The following is a 19,766-nucleotide window of genomic DNA, read 5'->3' on the forward strand; positions in this document are numbered from 1 at the left end:
TGACTTCTCTGTCATGAAGAAGTGTTTGCAACCCTAATCTTAGGTTTGTCGTTTATTTTCTTCACAAATGATGCACACTATCATCATTTCAACGTTTTATTTTCAACTACAGGTGGGAAAGTGGAGTTGAATGATGCAGAATGTTCTCTTCAAGACCGATGATCCAACGCTTACAGGAGACTTCAGGAGTTGAAGCACAAAGCCCTAAACCCAGGCACAATGGAGCCCAGTTAGCTCTTATTTCACTACCTTAGGAAGATGCTTGAAAGAATGAGCAATGCTCCTTGCAAGGTGCTGAAGGTTAAAGAGCTGTTCAGCATTATACGCACCTATTTGTGAGTAACTTATATATCAACATCTATTTGTTGTGCATTGAAACTATTTCCCTACAAAGATGATGTCCTTAGGAGCAGCAAAGACAGCATGTCAGTTTTGGGATAAAGAAGCTTGCAGTAATGGGTGAAAAAGCTCAGATGTGTCTTGCTAAGGATCATTTACTCCTTCCCTTGCAAGGAGAGTACTTGGCAAAATGTCACCTGGCAAATAGTAATAATTAAAAAAAAAAAAAATCTGCATGACAAAAATCTCGTGAAAATGGGATTAAGGAATTTGGAACAGTTGTAGAAAATCAGAAGACTAATTTAAAAAAAATCAATCTTCATTTTTCCTGTTTGAAAAGTAGAGCTATCTCGACCATTATTATCTACAGTACCTTACAAATTCTTCCATAAAATGCTTACAATAGTAGCTACAATCAGGTTTAGCCACCCCACAGCATTGCCTTTACTACCCTTTAAGAAGCAGGCAGTAATTCTCCCAGCAAGATGCCCCTAAGGTAAGTAGCAGTTGATACTCAGTCAGGTTTATTGGAATACGACTGAAGAATGCATTTCTCACTTTACACTGTATTTTTTACTCAAGCATTTAAAGAAATCAGACCATCAAGCCCCCATCAAGGGGCAACGTGTCATTTTGCCTCTTGCAAAATGAGTATTGAAGGATGAATTTGGGTAAGGGTAAGGAAGCTGCCATTTAAACCAAATCATGGCAAGCATCTGCCTTACTTCAAAGATCTCATTCATGGTTTGCAGAGTCAAGGTAGTACACTGGTTATATTACTAAGCCAAGCAAAGATCAGCCCACGCTGAGAAAGAAGTGACAAGGCATCTACATGGTTGATTATCATTAAGAAGACAACACCATGAAAATGTAGTTATATATGTATAGCAAATACTTTATGTGTGAAGGAAGATTGTCCAAACGAAGTACACTTGGGGGAAATAAAAGCCCAAGCAGCTGGTATAGGTGAGAAAATGCTAGAGGGTAAAACTCTGCAGCAGGTCAGACCAGAGCTGCAATGGGATATAGCAGGAAAACACAAGCACCTGGTCCCCTCTCCTTGCCTCGTCTATTGGCAGCTGTAGGAACAGCATCCACCAAATAACCAAGGAAAAACAAGTTCTTACCATTACAATTCCAACAGAACATCTTGGTGCAGAGTTTATGTAGAGATCACATAATGCAATTGATTTAAAAGCTCAGGGGAAAGCTACCTCAGGAATACCAGCTGTGAAAGGAAATTAAGTGACAGGAAACCACAGAAGTGAGACAAAGCAACGTGAGCATGGTCCTGTCATTGCTTTTTTGGGGGTTATGTGCCCTCAAAGGAAGTTATTCAACATGTACTTTTTATTGCAGAAACTGAAATACAAGACAGATGAGTCCTTTAGGACATAGTAGCTTTCTCCAAACATGAGCTAAACCAACATAGCAAAGATCACTGGGATGGACACCAAGATATCACAGGTCCTCTGGCAGGCTGTCAGCAAGCTGGAAATGCAGAAGCTAATGCATTGAGTTTGAGCTGATAAACCACATGGACCACTGGCAATAGAAGGAGCGAACAGGAATCTTACTACCATTTTGCAGAAAGTCACTTCAGCTGCAGGTGAAACAGAGAAACTTCTACCTCCTGCCACTCCTTCCAGTGCAAAGCAAAACAGGATTCCTACAAAGACTACTGAGCAAATACAAGTGTTTTAGTGCAGCAGCAAAGGCTTGGGCTCACCTGTTTCAGGTTTACAAAAAGGTTTAAGAAAAGCCAACTGGCAGTTTTTCTAAGTCCTCTGCTCTTTCCAACCTCCTCAGAGAAAGGTGACCTGCCTCTGGTCTGCCAGAGCTACCACACCACCACATGCAGTGATTTGGGGGAAGAAAAAACAAGCACAAGTCACGGTGGAGAAAGGGCAGCAGAAAAAAAACCTGCCAATGCTGAACTCCTGTAGTCTTCACCAGACCCAGCCTTCTTTTTCTCCTCTGAAAGATCTATCCATTTCAGGTTTGTGGTCTCTCTTTCCCAACAAGCCACCTTCAACATAAGGGAAGTTCATTTCCCAAAGACTTTGTTCCCTAAAAGCATGGCCATCTCAGGCATCTGAAAGACAAGTACTGCAGAGGGACACAACTAAAGATACGGGAGACAGAAATACATCACATGAAATGACAGAGGTAAAGAGAGGCCATGCTACTTTCCCAAACCTCTGCCTCAGGACCTGTTGAAATGTATGGGTGGGAATCCCCTCATGATCTTGACCAGTTGCCAAACTAGTTTGAATCAAATGTCTCTCATCTGCCAGTTAGAAGGAAACACAGATGTTGTACACTTGGTTTACTTCTCACAAACTTGAGCAGCTTACAAAAAATGAGTGTGTAAAATGCTTATCCCTTCACGCATGCACGCAAACAGCAGCTGCTTTGGGCACCCTGTACAGGGTGCAGCCCATGCTGGCAGAGCAGGAGGGGGAATACACAAAGATAAACCTTATTTAGGAATGCTCACGTGCTGTGTTAAGTACTGTGATAATTAAATCGTTAGTCACATTGACAAGTGGGTGGGAGAAGCTGGAAACGTCTGATGCAGTTTGCTACAGGCAATCATCGATTCACCAGTGATGCATCTGTCACACACAAAGATGGGCTCAGACCCAAGTATCTGCAACAGCTCAACTTTAGCCTATTTCCCAGAAGTGAAATGGAATGAAGACACCAGCCCTGCATCTGCAGTGCTGTAAAACAACCAAGACTCCACTACCAACCTACCGCATGCAAGCAGCTGTATGATTTCACATACTCAAAATACTCATCCGGGAAAGAACTTGCAGAGGCTAATCCTTATCTAGAGATCTGCGGATTTCCCTTCCTGAAATTCTCCCCGATAATACTAACTAGTTACCTAGCATTTATGTGTCCCCAGTCTTGTTAGCAGCATGTATCACTTGGCTACTGCATTAACAAAAGGCTTGCAGGGTCAGCAGAGGAGATCTGACAGCATTCCAATAAATACCTAACCACTCTCTTCGGTCTCTGCCACTCACATAGGACCAACTCATCTTTGCAACAGTTTTCAGTCTCCTCTAAAATACAAAACTGAAAGTACTTATATTTGTCTTAATGAACTAAATTTTACATGGGAGCCGATGGTGAAAAACTGGATCTTGTACCCTAGAGCACCAGCCCTGTTTCACTACGAGCCTTAAAATTCCTCTACATAGAGCGATATAATGAGGAGGTGGGGAGGGAGAAAGGCAAAAAATGGTAACCTGTATTAGGACACCTTACTTGCTGTCCTGGTCCCACTACAGAGAAGCCTGTGCACCCTTCCCAAGTCTAGAATTAATTGTTACTAGAGAAGCCTAAGGCTTGTGGGGGGTCTGTTTACTTGCTGCTTCATATGACAGGTCAACTTTCAGGAAACAGCAGTCTGTAGGAACAAGCACAGAGAGGACAAGACTCACAGCAACAAGGTGAGGTGGGTTGTTTTTCCCCCAAACAATTTTATTTGAGAAAGCTGACAAAAGTCCCCCAACCAATCATTACAAGTAAATCCACACCTCTGTACCTCCTCCCCAGTAACCACACCAGTACAGTGAAGATCAAAACATAACACCAGAATGATGAGGGTGTAACAGTCACCTGGGGAACTTAAGGCCTCACCACCATTTTTAAGATAACTCTGTATTCAGATAAGGACAAGGAGAGGGTATCAAAACAGACAAGACAGGAAAAGCCCCTTTCTTGTACCGTCTTTTCAAGTTATATAAAAACAAAAGCAAAACCTTAACAGATCTACAGGCTTCAAACTGTAGAACCTAAAACTACCTTCAAATTACTTCTGTAATTCAGTCCTGTGGCACTGCTGCTGTTCTGCACTGTAACAGCTTCCAAAGACGTACAAGGATAAAATGGATGCAAGGGCAGAGGAGTGGACTCAGGATCTTAATATGGCTTTATCAAAAACCAAACAAATTAAAAGCAATCAAAGTACTTGCAGTGGAACTAACAACTCCAGGAACTTGGGAATGGCAAAGAACTAACGTATTTAGATGACAGGAGATCATCTTTACATCCTCTTTTCCATTGCCTCACCCCAGACAACTGTTTCCTTCCCAGCAATAGATCAGACTCGCCAGAAATTATAAAACTATGCTTTTTTGAAACTGCTAGGCTGGTCCCAGGGCCATGACAACCCCATCCCTACCCAGAAGTGTCTAGACACAGGACCCCAGAATGCTGTGCTGCTGAACCACTTGCTCTGAAGGAATGCAGAGACAATGAAAGAAATGTAATCATGGCCTAAAAACTGCAGCAAGTTAAGTCCAGGAAGTTAACCTGCCTGCTTTTTCCCAGCCTGGTTTATTTAACATCATGCCATCTGGACAGCTGAGAAATGGTGAGAAGCTGCTGGTTCTTGCTGTCTAGTACTGCAAAGGAAAATAGTTCCGTTGAGGGCACAGTTCAGACTGCCCCCTCAGATGTAGAATTAGCCTGTTCCCACTCTGTACTGCCTTTTTTCAGTTCATCCACATTCTTCCAACTCCTCTGCTACCCTACACAGCACTACTGTACCCTCAGACCTCAATGCAGGGTACAGGCCTTCATGCCTCATGTGAGCATCAGCTCACCTTGCTTTGAGGTCTCAGAAAGTAACATTCAGCCAGCTGCCTGGATAGATGAGAAGTCTCCTGCTCAATGTAAGACCAAGTTTCCTAGCATGACCTGCTCCCATCTGCTCTGTGACTGTATCTGACCAAGGCCTCCTGCATAAAAGGCTGTTCCTGACCAAGGCTTTCAGGAAAGCTGCTGCACCATTTCAAAACAAGAGAGGCAAATCCAAGACAAACATGTGGGGGAAGGGTGGGACCAAGGCTGGATAGCTTATTTGAGCAAAGCAGGCTTCTTTCCAAGCTCAAACACACTTCCAAGCCCGCCTTAGAAGGCTCCCCTTCCTCCAGGCTGAATCACTGTATGCTCAAGCGCTCTGACCTGTCAGCACAAAGACACCAGCTCCCACAGGGAGAAACACAGAGGCCCACGACAGGGACCAAAGCTTGGAAGACCCTCTATCCTCAGGCCCTGCTGGAATGATGAATCCTGTCTCCATTTGCTTGAGGCTTAGATCCTTGCTGTTGAGGACAGGATTCCCCTGCTCTGCCCCAGAGCAACCTGCATGCCACTTAAAGAGTGCAGCAGGGTCAAGTGGTTCTGAGTAACACTGCAGTCACAGACAGATGGGAGACATCATCAAGCCATGATTATAAAAGGAAAATAGACAGCGCAAAAAACTTGCTGCAGCTGTCATGGAAACATCTTTTTTTATTTAATCGCTGCCCCAGGAATACCCAAACCCATCACGACCTCCCCCACCCTCAACATCCAACAGGATTTCACAAGTCCCCCATTGCCTCTGATGTTTAGGCTCCCCTCCCCCTTTAGGGTCCAAGTTCCTCCAGAAAAGCTCCAGTCAGTGGGTATCATCTGTGAGATGGCTCCAGGGGGCCATGGCTAGGTCCCAGAGGTGTCCAGCTGGGTCTGAGAGGAAGGGGAAGAAGATTTTCTCCTTTACTCAATCAGCTTCTTGGCCTTGAAGAAGCGACGCAGGTAGAAAACCTGCCAGGTAGCCAGTCCGATGAGACAGCACATGGAGAAAATGCTGAAGTACAGAACCCGGGTGTTTGTCGACTCTGAAACAGATAACAAACCATTGCACCTGAGTCTGGCATCACAGGATGCACCCAAAGATGGCAAAGTTCCCAGGACTTCTCCTCCCACATGCAAAAGCAAGACAGCATGAAGGCGAGGGCATCCGAGGACCAGCAGCACTTGAGAATAAAAGGAGAGGGAACAATGAGAAGGAAAATAGCAGGGAACAAGGTGAAGCTGTGGTTAATGGGCAACACTGAATGGAACAGAGTAATTCACATTATGAATGGAGACAGAAAGAAATGATTTCTAGAGACAGAACAACAAGACTCAGGGACTACTTCAGGTTTCCCTTACTAGGAACAGAACAGGCAGAGACCACTATAATGACTTGATCTCCAAATGTTGGCCTAATAACACATTTAGCAGAAATAAGGGGTTTTCATCCCTCTGAAGGGGCACATGGTCTCTCACCATTTGTGTCCCTCATCTCCTCTTCTCGTTTCTTCATGTAAGCGAAGTCGTTAACGATGGACTCTGAAAGATCTTCCAAGCGCCTCAATTCTACTTCCAGGGGTTTCAACTTCTCCACTTTAGCAATCTAGAAAACAGAAAAGTCAAATCACTGAACCAAAACCAAAAACTCCCACATGGGTTTTTACTGCCAGTTTGAACCACTCCTCCCCACACACTACAGATCTGGGGCATCCTTCCCCTCGTGAAATACCTCTACAAGCCAGAAACTACCATTGCATAAAACACTATCACTTCTCCCACCTATTTTCAGAAACACACTTTCCTACTACTCCTCCTACACAATGGAAGAGCACAGCATGCACACAAGCACACTTCTTCCTTATTCGGCCTAATGTTAACTTATTCACAGTTGGCTTCTGAGGAGTGGGTAGAAGATCTTGCCACATGACTAAACCTCCAGTGAGTATAAATCACAGACTGAGATACAGGTGACTAACTTACATATGCGTATGATACAGTTCCACAGGCACACAGGCTGTTAGCACCGAGACTCCCTTTGCTAATGCCCCGGAAAGCCCAGGCAGCCCGGTTCCCAGCAGCAGCGGTTTAATTATCCCACAAGAGCTCGGGACTTTTACCTCTCAAACGGAGCCTCCCGGGAAGCACAGCCTCCTGGCAGGGACCCCGCAGCCACCAAGCGCTGCGACCGCCTCGCGCCACCGGGTGGCGCTGCGGGGCCGCTGCCGGGCCCGGCCCCCCGCGGGAGCAACCCGCTTCCCTCAGGAACGCTGGGCCAGGCATCGCTTCTGGGCACGGCACCCAGCCCCCGTCCCACAGCTCACACGCTTGGTATCCAAAAACAAAAACCTACAGCAAAATTCAATTAGAAAGCACAGCACACAACAGCAACTATTTAAATTGAATGTGCAGACATGTGTCTCTGCCCCAGTTGTGGCTGTAACCTGACACACACACGTTACATAAAACCTGTGACACAAGGACACTTGAAGCTAACTGCAATTCCTGCCACTTCTCCAGAGCAAGGTTTGGGCAACTGCGGTTCTTGCACAGAATTTGTCACTATTACCAACAAGTGACAGGCCCCTGCCATGAAGGCCAGATGCTGCGTCCCCAAGTAATGCAGCAGAAGAAAGATGAGTTACAGAAAACACACAGAACACCTGCAGCTCACCACCAGTCTCAGCCTCACAGGTTTACTCAGGTATAAGCTGCATGATGGCATCTCTCAGTGATCCACACTGACAGGCAGGCAACAGGGCACCCAGCATGAAGGTATCTCCAAAATGCCACTTCCAGAGGCAGCTGCCTGGGCATCAGAGCAAGAGCTGAAGAGATGCTCGTGACCAGGCCAGTGCTAGCTAATCAGCCCTTCCACTGAAGGGTCTCCACATGACACGCGTATCCTGGCAAGCAGCAAGCCACCAAACAATCATCTGAGGATTTTTATGCTGAGGCAAGCTGTATATTATAGCTCTGCCAGCACAGCAGTGTCAGTTTGGAGTGTGTTTGAGAGGAGGGGTAGGAAGCAGCAGGCTAACCCCCTCCTGCTTTCTAGCCAATAGGTCGTAATGACAGAACCCTGTGGCCTGGACACATATCTGCCAGCAGACAGCTTTGCTGAAAACTGGCACCAGCGTCTGGGCACGCCTGTGGCCCAGACTCTGCTGACACTGCTAGAGCAGCCAGTCTGTAACACACACAAGGTCTTGGGGCAGCTATACTGACAAGCTAGCCTTGCACTGACCAGATCCATTATCTTCCTTGAGGGCTCATTTCCTCATTCACAGAAGGCTACAAGGGTTCCACTGGGAAAAAACAAGGTTTATCTGCTCCATCTGCATCCCTTCAGCCATTCTTAATAGGCGTAGCTACAAACATCTAATAGCTACTTTTAGTCCTGCATGTATTCCAAAATGTGTATCCTGAATCAGAGAATCACAGAATCAATTAGAGTGGAAAAGACCTCTGCGATCCAGTCCAACCTAACACCACCATGACAACTAGACCATGGCACTAAGTACCATGTCCAGTCTTTCCTTAAATACCGCAACCTCCCTGGGCAGTCCCGGAATCTTTTACCCCTAATGAAGCCAATATGCACAGCTGCTCCAAGAGATTTTGTAACAAAGCCCACCAAGCATCTGTGATGGTGGAACATCATCATCCTAGAAAGAACATCTGGACCACCAGAACCAAGACAACAACTGCAATGAGGTTCCCACGGGTCGCTTTAAAGATTTGTCAAAGCCTTTCTCTCTTCCTAGCACAGAAGAAGATACACTATAGCCAAGAATTGTCAAGGAGTAGCTGATGTGGAAAAGAACCTAGATCATCAAGCATTCTTAGTGCCATCAGAAATCTTTTCACTTTTCCCTATCTTCATTTCTACTTCTTGAATGGATAAAGTTATTCCTCCCAAACCCAGATAACTAAGGTATGACATTACAGTTAGATTTTCTAATCCAGCTCACTATTCCAGCTGCTTTCCTCCAAGAATGTCTGGATCTATGAAAGTTTATGAAGCCAGACTTGGACAGTATCAGTGACCCTCATTAAACTCCCTGAATTAAGTCTCCTTGCAGCAATCCAACAAGAAGAACTGGGGCTGTACAACAGGTCACTGGTACCCATCAACAAACGAACATCGCAAGCAAAAGGCTCAAAAAGGCTGCAATTCCAGGAGAGAAACTCGAGCAACATCCCTGCCCTCTGACACCTTACAGCAACCTGTCAAGTCAAAACTCACAACTACTACAGCAAACTAAGAGAGATGGTGAAAAAAAAGAAAACACACTGCAAAGCAGTGTGGTTAAACATCTATAGCAGCTGTACAAATAATAAATCAGTCTGAGTCCTTTGTAGACATGCCACTCAACAAGGCTCAATACAGTCTACCACTCTGAGAGGTCCTCACAAGTCAAGGATGCTTGCCAGGGCTGCCAAGATCTGCATTTGGCATCAAGTGGGACTGAAAGTCTAAATTCTTCTTTTCTTGTATTTGTCCATGGACCTTTTTTCCTCAATCTAACTATTTGTGAGCATAACAGATGCATTTATTCCAACACAGTTTTACCAGTACAACCAGTGAGTATGCAGATACACAGGCATACGAGAACCTTTCTGCACAGCAACAGTGCTTCTAGGTAGCACTACAGTAATGTAACTCTAGACTATGCTGTGGGGTGGGATTTAAAGGGATTCTGTAAATATAGCCATCATAATCCCCCCACTTACACTCTCAGGGATTCACCCCATAAGATTTCAACTTCTTGCAATCCTTCAGCAGCAGGCTGACAGACAGCTGGCCCTATGACTGCTCCACTCTTCCCTGATCCCAAGCACATTTTTACTTTCCACGTAGGATGTGCTCCAGACTGCTTAAGCCATGATTGCTCCACTCTTCCCTGACCCCAAGCACCTCCTTACACTCCACATAGGAAGTGCTCCCAACCAACTCGAGCCATGCAAGTCCAGATAGCCCAAAGTTCAAAAGGATATAAAAACACCAGCATGACCATGTCAGAAATTTGTTAATTTTCTAACTGGACCCATGCACAGCCTCTTCTGCAACCCACTCTCCTCCCTAAGGCATCTCCCACGCTCTTATGCACAGTGGACACAGCAAGCATTTGCAGGACTCTTTCTCTACCAGTAATTCTCATTTTCTCAGGCACAGGCTCTGTACTGGGGGATGACTGATCTCAAATTCTAGTGAGCCAAAAGCATGACAGCTGCCACGAAAATTCAGTATCCAAACCAGCCAGGACTGTCTCAGCACAAAGCAACTGCTACTCTACACAGCTGGCTCTTGGGTCTAAGCAAGCTATGTCCTCTTAAGATGGAAATGTTTAGGCTGTTACGCCTATTTCCAATGTCACACCTTCAAACCAAATAGCCATTCCACAGCAGCTACTACTATGCCAAACACCTTTACATTGATACACTGCTAGTTCTTAGAAACACACAAGCACCATTTCAGGCCTGCTGAGCCAGTACACCTTATAGTCGGGAAGGTAAGAACAGTAACATTGAAACTTGACCTTTAAGAGAGGGTCTGATATTAACCTAAAATAACCTCTGCTGCTTGGGCTGGGGAAACTTCACCTCTCAGTGTCTTGTTGCCTCTAATGCCTATGCCTAGAAGCTGTGTCATGCTGTCCTAGCAAAGAAATTCACACATTAGGCTCCAGTTCCCAGAGTACAGAATCAATTCTAGTTGATGTTTGCCTTTTTTTTTTCCATCCTGTAACACACAAAGCTTCACTGCAATTGTAGTTTGCAGACAGGCTTTCATCACCGCTGGGAAAACAGCTTCCCATCATGAGCCCAGATCTACAAAAGGCATCACGTGAGTGCTGGGAAAGGGGAGCCTGCAGCGCAGGCAGCCAGGGGACATACCTCCTCGTAGTTCTTTGCTTCAACGCCATGCTTCATATCCAGAGTCACGAGCTGGTCCGGCATCCTCCCTGTTCCTGGAAGCATAATGAAAGGATTCCTTGTGTAAAACATTCAGCCTGCCAGGAAATCACCAGTTCTTCCCACCAGTGAGGAAGAACTCAAATCCCTCCCCTCCCTCCATGTCTGCATCTAACTGCGGAGGCAGCACAGTCCAGCCTAAAAATACAGAGACTTCACAATGAATCCTGGCTGAAGGAGAGCCTTCCAAAGATAATGAGAACAAGCTGTAACTAAAAGCACTGAGTGCCTACAGGATGCAAATCACTGTAAAAACTGCAGAGGATTAGAACATGAACACCAGCTGCTATGAGACAGCCTAATGACAGACAAGTCATCAGAGGGACAAATAGTCAACTGGGAAGCCCACATTCACAGGAAGTGAACCAGCAACTTGTCAAGGTTACTGGGGCTGTAAATGACTTTACATTCAAAGGAGCAGATGATAAACTCTCCTACTGAGGAACTGAATGAGGACTACTGAACCCTCACATGCTGGAGTATCTGCAGAAGCCAATGCAATCCCTTTATCAACCATCTCAGATACCCAAGAACCACACTGCTAATGCAAACCCCAAGAGAGCAAGAGGCTTCTGAAGCTGGGAAAACACTGCCTCAGAGAGCTGCCAGCTGGAGCCCCATAAACAGCACATAAGGCTGCAGTCACTCGCAGAGTAGGTATTTTTCAAGGCTGTAACCCCCAGGCTAGGGAAACCTGTGGCTTACAGCTTCTTTCAACTGCTACAAACTCTCACATCTGAGAACATTCGCAAGAGGAAAAAAAATATATATGAGATAGTCACATCAGATACTCTAAAACATGCAGCACATCAGCTTATCTGAGCATCATTCTATATTATACCACCCACCAAGAAAATGCCTGTATGTAACACATTCCCAAATCCCAGCATGTTGGGACATACAGCTGTCCTCAACTGGCTGACAGCAAAACACAAGGTCTGAATTTACTTAAACTATGAATTTCAGAGTCACTATGCAGGACCATGTCCAATACTCACATTTTATCTCTGAAGGCTGCCATGTGGGCATTCCCTCAGTCCACAAACTAATTCAATGTACAGGTTATGCTGGGTCACTCCAGTTGGAGCTAGAAAGATATTCCAGATCTTCGATACAACCAACTATCGATACACGAAATTTTTTCTCTACCCACTCATTGAACAGCTCTTCCAACACCAGAGTAGAATCGCTTTCTACTGCTAGCAGGACAATGAATTAGCTACTGATAAGATGGTGCATATCAACTACAGACCGCTTCTTAAGTTTCCTTATGGGAATGCACTATATAAGAGCCCAACAGTTAATTACAATTAGGATAGAATTTTGTTGTTTTCTTACAAAAGACCGGTTACTGTAAGAACACCCTGAAGTCCCAGCACTGTTCTTTAACATACAGGCTGCATACGACCCCCCCATACTCCTTTCCCCAACCACAAGTTTTGACTGCTTATGCCACACATGTTACCAGCATGGGTGGAGACAGGCAGGTAGGACAGACAACAGTAGCTGCAGAAAAAAATTCACAGCACACAGTAAAGTGAGAGGTTTTTTTAATGGTGCCCAAATTATAGCAACTTGAGTTAAGAGCTGAAGCTTGGAGGAAGAGATGAGAAAGATGAAAAGGCCAGTGAACAGAAGAACAGAACTAGAAGAATTAATTTGCTAGACTGGAAGGGAGAGCTGCCAAGAGGCAGTAAGAAACCAGAAACCTTAAAGCTGCCAGGTGCAAAGGGATGGAGAGGAGACATTTTGCAAGAGGTTAATGTTGTCAGGAACTGGCAGGGAAAAACTCAAGCTGCTCTTCTGTAAGTTTACTAAGCCCAAGGCAGCTCCCTTCATACTCATCAGATCCTCAGAAACCCCTTGCTTCTCCTGCAGCCAAAGCTCAGCAGAGCAGGCTGGAGCAGCAGCAAAGAGAAAAACAGTCAAGATTCAGAGATCATGAACTAAACTGATATGTACACTCCTCAGGTCTTCAAGAGGCCATCTCACATAAGCACTGAACTGTTTCCTGGGAAACTAGGGGAGCTCTTAATTTGCAGAGTCAGTGGGAAAGCAGGACGGTTGAACTGAACATCAAAGTGTTTTCCCACAGGAATTCCAGAAAAAATGAGTCCTAACACTTAAGAAAGTTTGGGAAGAGAAGGATTACAGAAGGAGCATTTAAAAATTAACAGTTAAAGATTAGCACACAGAAGAGCCCTAGAGGGAGAATGCAGTGAGGCCTGGCTGTTCATCTGAGATTATCTTATTGTGGGAGAGTAAATGTGCCTGGGAACAGAGCACTCACTGGTCAGGAAGACAGGACCATTCTGCCTGGAAGAGGTAAAAAGCCCATCATGCAAATACCCACAGCTCCAAGAAGCACCCTAAGAACTCCGCCACTCTGATAAGGTGAACCCTCAATACAGGCTCTCCTTCTCACTTCCTCTTCCTCATTTCTGTGGTTAGGGATGGAGAAATACCAGTTGCTTGGACCCCTCAGATCCAACAGCTCTAGGTTTCCCCTACCAACAGTCTATCTCTTCCAGTACTCCACAAACATCCTCCTTGGCGGCTGCCGTAAGTCCTGCTTACTTACTTGATGAGACTGGGAAAAAAACCATAACCTTTAAAGAGAAACATGGGAATTAAACAGACTTGGTAAGTTCCCCCACTCCCATGCTGAGCCTATAGAGCAAACAAGGTACTTCCTTGTGATGTGGTTACTTCTTTCCAAGTACCTTAACCAAGTCCTGCAGAAGATCAAGCCCCACAGTGTCTTAAAGTCCCTTACTTTAATACTTCCTTGACTTCCAGCACAGACATGGAAAATCTGGAGATACTTTAGGTGGAATTTGGGGCACCTGGGTCCAAAAAGAAAGCCCAAAAAAAGAAAGCCTCCAGAAGAGGATCCAGCTGCTCAGTTGATGAGCTCTAGATTTTGGCATCTCAGCACCCCACAGGTCATCAAGGTAGAAGCTACATTTAGAAATACTTAATCCTCAACCATACTGAAAGCTTTAAAATAAACTTGCAACAAGGGAGTCAGGGAACAAACATTTGCTACAATCAAAACAGTTGTAAGGGGCTCAGTCTAGGCAAGAAACCTCTGCTCAAAAGCACCCAACTAAGAGTCTAGACACAACTAAAGAAAGAAACCTTCCCCACTTCAGTGTGTGGTCACATGGAAGCTATGAAAAGATCTGCAGGACTGTCTGGAGACTTCTCCAATACCCAGGTGTTGGAAAGTAAATAGCATGAGTGACTCCCAGATGAGTCATCAGTGCCTGCATGTCTCAATGTGTTAAGGAACATTTGGAAGTCCTACCTTTGGAGTAAAATAAAAACGTAATCCTGACCATTTGAGGTCACTATTTTATCTGTAAAATAGAAGAGGTGTTACAAGCCAGATCCCTCCCAAATCCAGCAAAGAATATAGCCTTCTCTTTCTGTGAAGTTCCCTTCAACTTGCAAACTGTTTGCATCTTATACATGGAGCAGAAACAGCAAAACAGCAGCTGAATTTCAACTGACATGAGAAATGCTGCTAGTGAATGCTCTGTGAAACACTCTGGGATCTTTTAGGATAAGACCTAAGAAAAACTGAACCCAAGGAGTAGTACTCTGACAGTAACCATAAAAGGATTGTAGCACCTACGAACTTGCATGTGCTTACACCACCACTGATGAGATTAGAGCCCACATGTTGGCCACTTTCAGCACGTTTGTCCTGAAGCTGAGCACGGGCATTCAAAGCAGTACATGCGTCACACTCACAGGAAACAAGCCTCAGCACTCGTTAGGCAACCATCCCTGTAGCACAAATGCAAAGCTGACGTCCTGCTCATTTCCCCTTCCCTTTATGGACCACTTCAAGAGCAGTTGTGGGTGCAAATTAAGGACACATTCCCTATACACACACTGTCCAACCTCATAAAATGGTCGTCAACCTATCGCAGGATAGCTGCCAAGAACACATTGTGTATAGATCACATTCTACCAAACGGGGAAGAAATGGCCTGCTGGGGTGAAAGACAGGTCCTGGAGATGATGGCATCCAGCTCTGTCCTGGCTTGACTGCAAGGTGGAGAGAAGCATGAAACTGGCAAAAGAAGTGTGGTTTGCCCACTGGTATTGCCACTCGCTGCAACTGTGGTGACCTCTGTGGGAGGAATGCCTGATTCCTCTTTCAGAGGAAACCCAAGTGCTCTACACAACAGTCACAGAGGATTACTCTACTTCAAATGCAACACAGACAGAAGATGTTCTGCAATGAGACTGGCCACAAGCTCCTGAAAATCAGCTTTAAAAGTCAAAAAGTGTTCTGTGGACCACACTCAGGATCACTTTACTCGTATTCCTAATCCACATGTCTACACGAACTTGATCAGAAGCTAGAAACAGCCAGCACACCTTTCATTTCACTTACCCACAGGAAGCTTGCTCTCAAAGCAGGCCTCAAACATATCATAGTCTTCAGTGGTGAAGGCAAACTTGCCCTTGGTGGCATCCTCCTTGGCATACAGGATGTGCCCAGCCGAGTCAGTTATCTGTAAGAGAGACAATGAAGGTAAGAAACACAGTACTTTGCTGCCGTGAGCTCATGCTGCCTGTGCAGGAAGAGTAATCCTAGCCTCCCCTTTGGATCTGATGCTTTCTCCTTCCAACAGTTTCCCTCCATCTTTGTGACTACATCAACTGATATCAATTCAAATCAATATCATCCACACACCAGGAGCTGACAGAGTGACTATAAGTAATTATTGACTCTTAGATCCAAAAGAAACACCAACAAATCAAAAAACAACACCCCCCACCAAAAATACACCACGAAAAAGCAATTGACCAAATCAAAAAAAAATCCCAAACTGAAACCCACACTAATTTCTCTTCCTCCTATGAATCCCAACTACAGACTACATGTAAGAACTATAGCTGAACCAAACTGTCATTCACTGCCTTTATTTTCCAAGCAAAATTAATAAATTCTCATAGCAACAAAGATAGGGAGAAGACTTGTGGGACAAAAGGGTAACATTCCCCAGAAGACGAAATGGAGAAGGGTACATCTGTTCCTCTAGAAATGAACCATGAGTGTGGCCCTGAGTTACACAAGGTTTGGGTGCCAAGATCCATAGAAGTGGCCACTTCAGAGGACAATTCAGACTACACAGACAGAATAATTACTGCTTTGAGCTAAGTCTATAAAACTATCAAGAATAGGCAAAAACTGTGGAAGGTCTACAAAAATGCTTCAACAAAGAGTATAAAAAGAAAGGACACACATTTCATGACGCAAACTTGAGAATAATTGTGCTCAATTAAAGGCTCCACCCAGCTGAAACACTCTGACCAGGGAGAGGGGTGAAAAAAACGGAAGGTGTTACAACACTGCATGAAAATGAACAATGTGTGTTCCACTGAGACGATTCCCATTTTCCCTCTACTCTAATTTTTAACAGCTATGTCTGAAACAGCACAGACACTAAAATTACTAGCGGATCTTTGAAAGTCTTAGAGATGAACGGACTAAAAAGCTTGGGAATAATTTTAAAGGTATATAAGACAAAAGTACACAAAATAATTTGTGGCACGGAAAAAGTAAGTCAGACATTTTACTTCACTCCAGCCCTTTTTTCCCTGTACAAAGGCCATGCAAAAGGGCTATGTACCCAGAACTATTCTAAGGAAACGCTCTCTATTCTTATTAAAGCACCTAATAAACTCTCTGTCACTGGACTTGAAACAAATGTGAACCTACTCATGGATGAGAGTTGCTGCATTAGGCAGGAAAAACGATCAAGTATGTAAGTTTTCATCTACTTTATGGTATAAACCATAGCAGGCAAGACTTCAGGAACAAGCTTCCTGTATATACAGATTATCCCAAAATTGCCTGTTAGGGGATTTGTTGTAGCTGCCCCGGCACCATATGCTGTCAGCATCTGAGAACAATGAGGAGCACTGCTCTCTGTGCAGCAGCTCCTGCTCAGCGCTGTACCTGTTTGCAAGCAGCAAGCAGATGAAAGCACGCCTGCGCAGTCAGGCACAGGCAGCTGTGCTGCCATCCCCTTGCCACAAACCACCAGCCACCTCCTGCCTGGAAGCCACCAGGCACTGGGAAGCACTGGGCCCAAGTGAGCAGGCCCATCTGCAGTAGGGGACTGTGTGTCTGACCATGCCAACACTGTGTAAAAGCCTGTGATCTGGCCACCACATGGCACATGCTGTTGAGTGGAGCGGTCCCGATTAACCAAGATGCCTCAGCAGCGTGACACCATACATTCTGCACACCTGTTCCTCCATCACAACAGGCAGTCACAACAACATAGCTCTCAGATGCCCCCATTATTTTGAGCACTATTTCCCCATGGCTTGGTAGGCACCAGAGCTACTCTTTATGCAGCTTGATCAATTTTTGCCCTTTGCAGCTCATGAACAGCATTCTGGAGAGTAAAAGCTCTGCTATCCGCTTTCATGAAACTGAATAGCATTACCCAAATCAGCCAAATACACAGCCCATTCAGCCGGGTGTGCGAGGGCGGGAGAAGCTGCTAATAGCCCAGCCAGAACGCTTGTGGGGGAGTCGACCTGAAAGGGATTTTTCATGCTATTCTAACGTTATTTACGGTAAGGCAATCCCCTACAGAAAGGGCATTGTTTGCCCTTGACAAACAGCCCGATACCGTCGGGCTCGACAATGGGCCAGAGGCACGTGGCTGCCAAGTGAGAGCTCAGGCGCCCGACGCCCCCGCAGCAGCCAGCTGGCAGAGCCCACGGGTTCCTCCAAAACAGAGGGTGCCACTGTTAGCGCTGGGCTATCACACACACACACACACACACACACATCTCAGCTCACCGGCAGGAACCGAACTGAGCCCGGACAGAATTAAGTACCAACCTCCTCCCTCCTCTGTTCGGTGGCCCAACCCAAGGGGCCAAAGCAGACCATCCAGTGCAGAACAGAGAGTACCTGCAGCCACGATGTCCTGAACTGACCTTTCCCACACAGACCACAGAGAAAGCAGGCACCTAGCAGAGGGGTTTCAGCACTTATAACAAGCCCATCACATTGGGAGGACCCACCATACCTGACCCATAAGAAGGAAAGCAAGAATTGCATTCATTATTTTTTTGTCCTTTGTAGCTTTTCAAACTATACAGGGCTTCTTTTAATTATTTTATAGTTCGAACAAGAAAGAACTTCTGTAAGTAGTACTACCCAGATATCAGCTTCATCAGCAAAGCCAATTAAGACCTAAACATGGGATTCACTGGTTCACCATCACCTCCCGAGATAAGTCCTGTGTGATAAAAGTGAGTTTTGGAAGACACCTTGGGGTCAACTGACCTAAGAGTGGGCAACCTGAGAACCAGAAGGTTTGGTTACCAAGCAGTAAGAGACAGATGGGAACATGGCACTCCATCTGAAATACATGTGCCTTACCCAGCAAATACTACATCAACACTTTAAAGCCTTCACGCGGCTTGGCTCTGCCCATATACAGACAAGTTTCCTCTTACAAATTATGCAAGGACAGAAGAACAAGGTTTTTTAAAAAGCAGGGCTTTGGAAGAAGCCTTCTCCAGCCATAACCAAGCACAACTGCCAATAACCCAGGGCCTTCGGGCATTGGTAGGCAGATGCTGGAAAGGCAACTTGACTTCAGAACGTCTACAATACTCAAGAACACCAAGTTCAGAAACTCCTGAGCAGACCATTCTGCCTCTGTTTGTTTGCATGCTTACTACTGAAACCCTTGGGAATGTAGACAGAAATAGAAAAGGGAACAGAAGGCTGTTATGAACTGACTACGTAGTAACAGACCTTATTCAGCTACGTAGGAATTTGAAGAAAGCCTAGGGAAAGCAGGTTGTGGGCAGAATTAAAGTGAAGCTGTTGAATTAAAAGTGAAGCTGTTGAAGTTTTGATAGCTACTTGTCACACAAGTGTATTATTCACGTATATTCTGCCAAGCCTGTATTTCCTTAAGATCCTTCAGGATCATTTTCTTCCCTGCAGCAAACACCTGCCTACCTAAAATCCATGCAAGCCACGACACAGCAAGATGAGAATAGCCATTTTGTGTACCAAAACCTGGTTTCTCAGCCCCCATTCAACTGTGCCAGGATCCCGTTGTGCCAAGCCCTACGCATGGAGGGAGCCCTCGGAAGGCCACGTCACCATAATTCTTTCCTGCTCACACGGTGTCAGCAGCCTCGGTACAGCTTTATCGCAGCGGCCCATCTCGCCAGGCGCCGGATAATCTGCATCGTGTGCGGATTATATGGCAGATGGCGGGACGGGCCGCTGCAACTCGATCTTTGGGGAGAAAAAGCTCGTATTTGGCTCCAAGTAAAACGCTGCCCTGGTCCGTCGCTGCCCAGCACCCGGAGCTGCTGGGCGGGCTGGTGGCCCCTCGCGCAGGACGAGTCCCGCGGTGCGGCGCAGGCCGGGGCCGGGCGGCTGTCGGCTCCCGCGTGGGCCGGTGTCACGCGTGGAACACGTCACCCCTTCCTTCCTTCCTTCCTTCCTTCCCCGCCCCGCACGGCCGGCGAGGGAAGGCGGGGCCGCGCCGCCCGCCCCGGCCACCCCCGCCCCCCCGGCCGGCCGGGGCCGCACCTTGAGGTTGGCGGAGGGTCCGGTGGAGGAGCCCGGCGGGGCGCCGATCTCGTACTCGCCCGTGACCAGGGTGTCGCGGTGGATCTCCTCCCGCAGGCACTTCCGCGCCTTGCCCGGCAGCTGGAAGGAGATGGGCCGCGCCGGGCCCACCAGCAGGAGCAGCAGGAGCAGCGGCAGGAGCGGGGCCCGCCCGAGGCGGGGGCGGCCG

The 19,766-nt window shown here is 46.2% G+C and overlaps 1 protein-coding gene across 1 annotated transcript; it reads right to left on the reverse strand.

Annotated features, from left to right (window-relative positions):
* Positions 1 to 3,797: 3,797 nt before the first annotated feature.
* TMED10 (transmembrane p24 trafficking protein 10) lies at positions 3,798 to 19,760 on the reverse strand. Its single transcript, XM_042047421.1, has 5 exons — positions 19,559 to 19,760; positions 15,365 to 15,485; positions 10,876 to 10,949; positions 6,454 to 6,580; positions 3,798 to 6,020 (listed from the first exon to the last, which is right to left on the reverse strand). Exons 2-5 carry the CDS (start codon positions 15,399 to 15,401, stop codon positions 5,899 to 5,901), a joined length of 360 nt encoding a protein of 119 aa, XP_041903355.1. The 5' UTR covers positions 15,402 to 15,485; positions 19,559 to 19,760; the 3' UTR covers positions 3,798 to 5,898.
* Positions 19,761 to 19,766: the final 6 nt, after the last annotated feature.

Source organism: Corvus kubaryi, unplaced genomic scaffold, assembly GCF_017639235.1.
Source record: "Corvus kubaryi isolate FWS band 111438036 unplaced genomic scaffold, C.kubaryi_AGA036_p1.0 66, whole genome shotgun sequence".
NCBI lineage: Eukaryota > Metazoa > Chordata > Aves > Passeriformes > Corvidae > Corvus > Corvus kubaryi.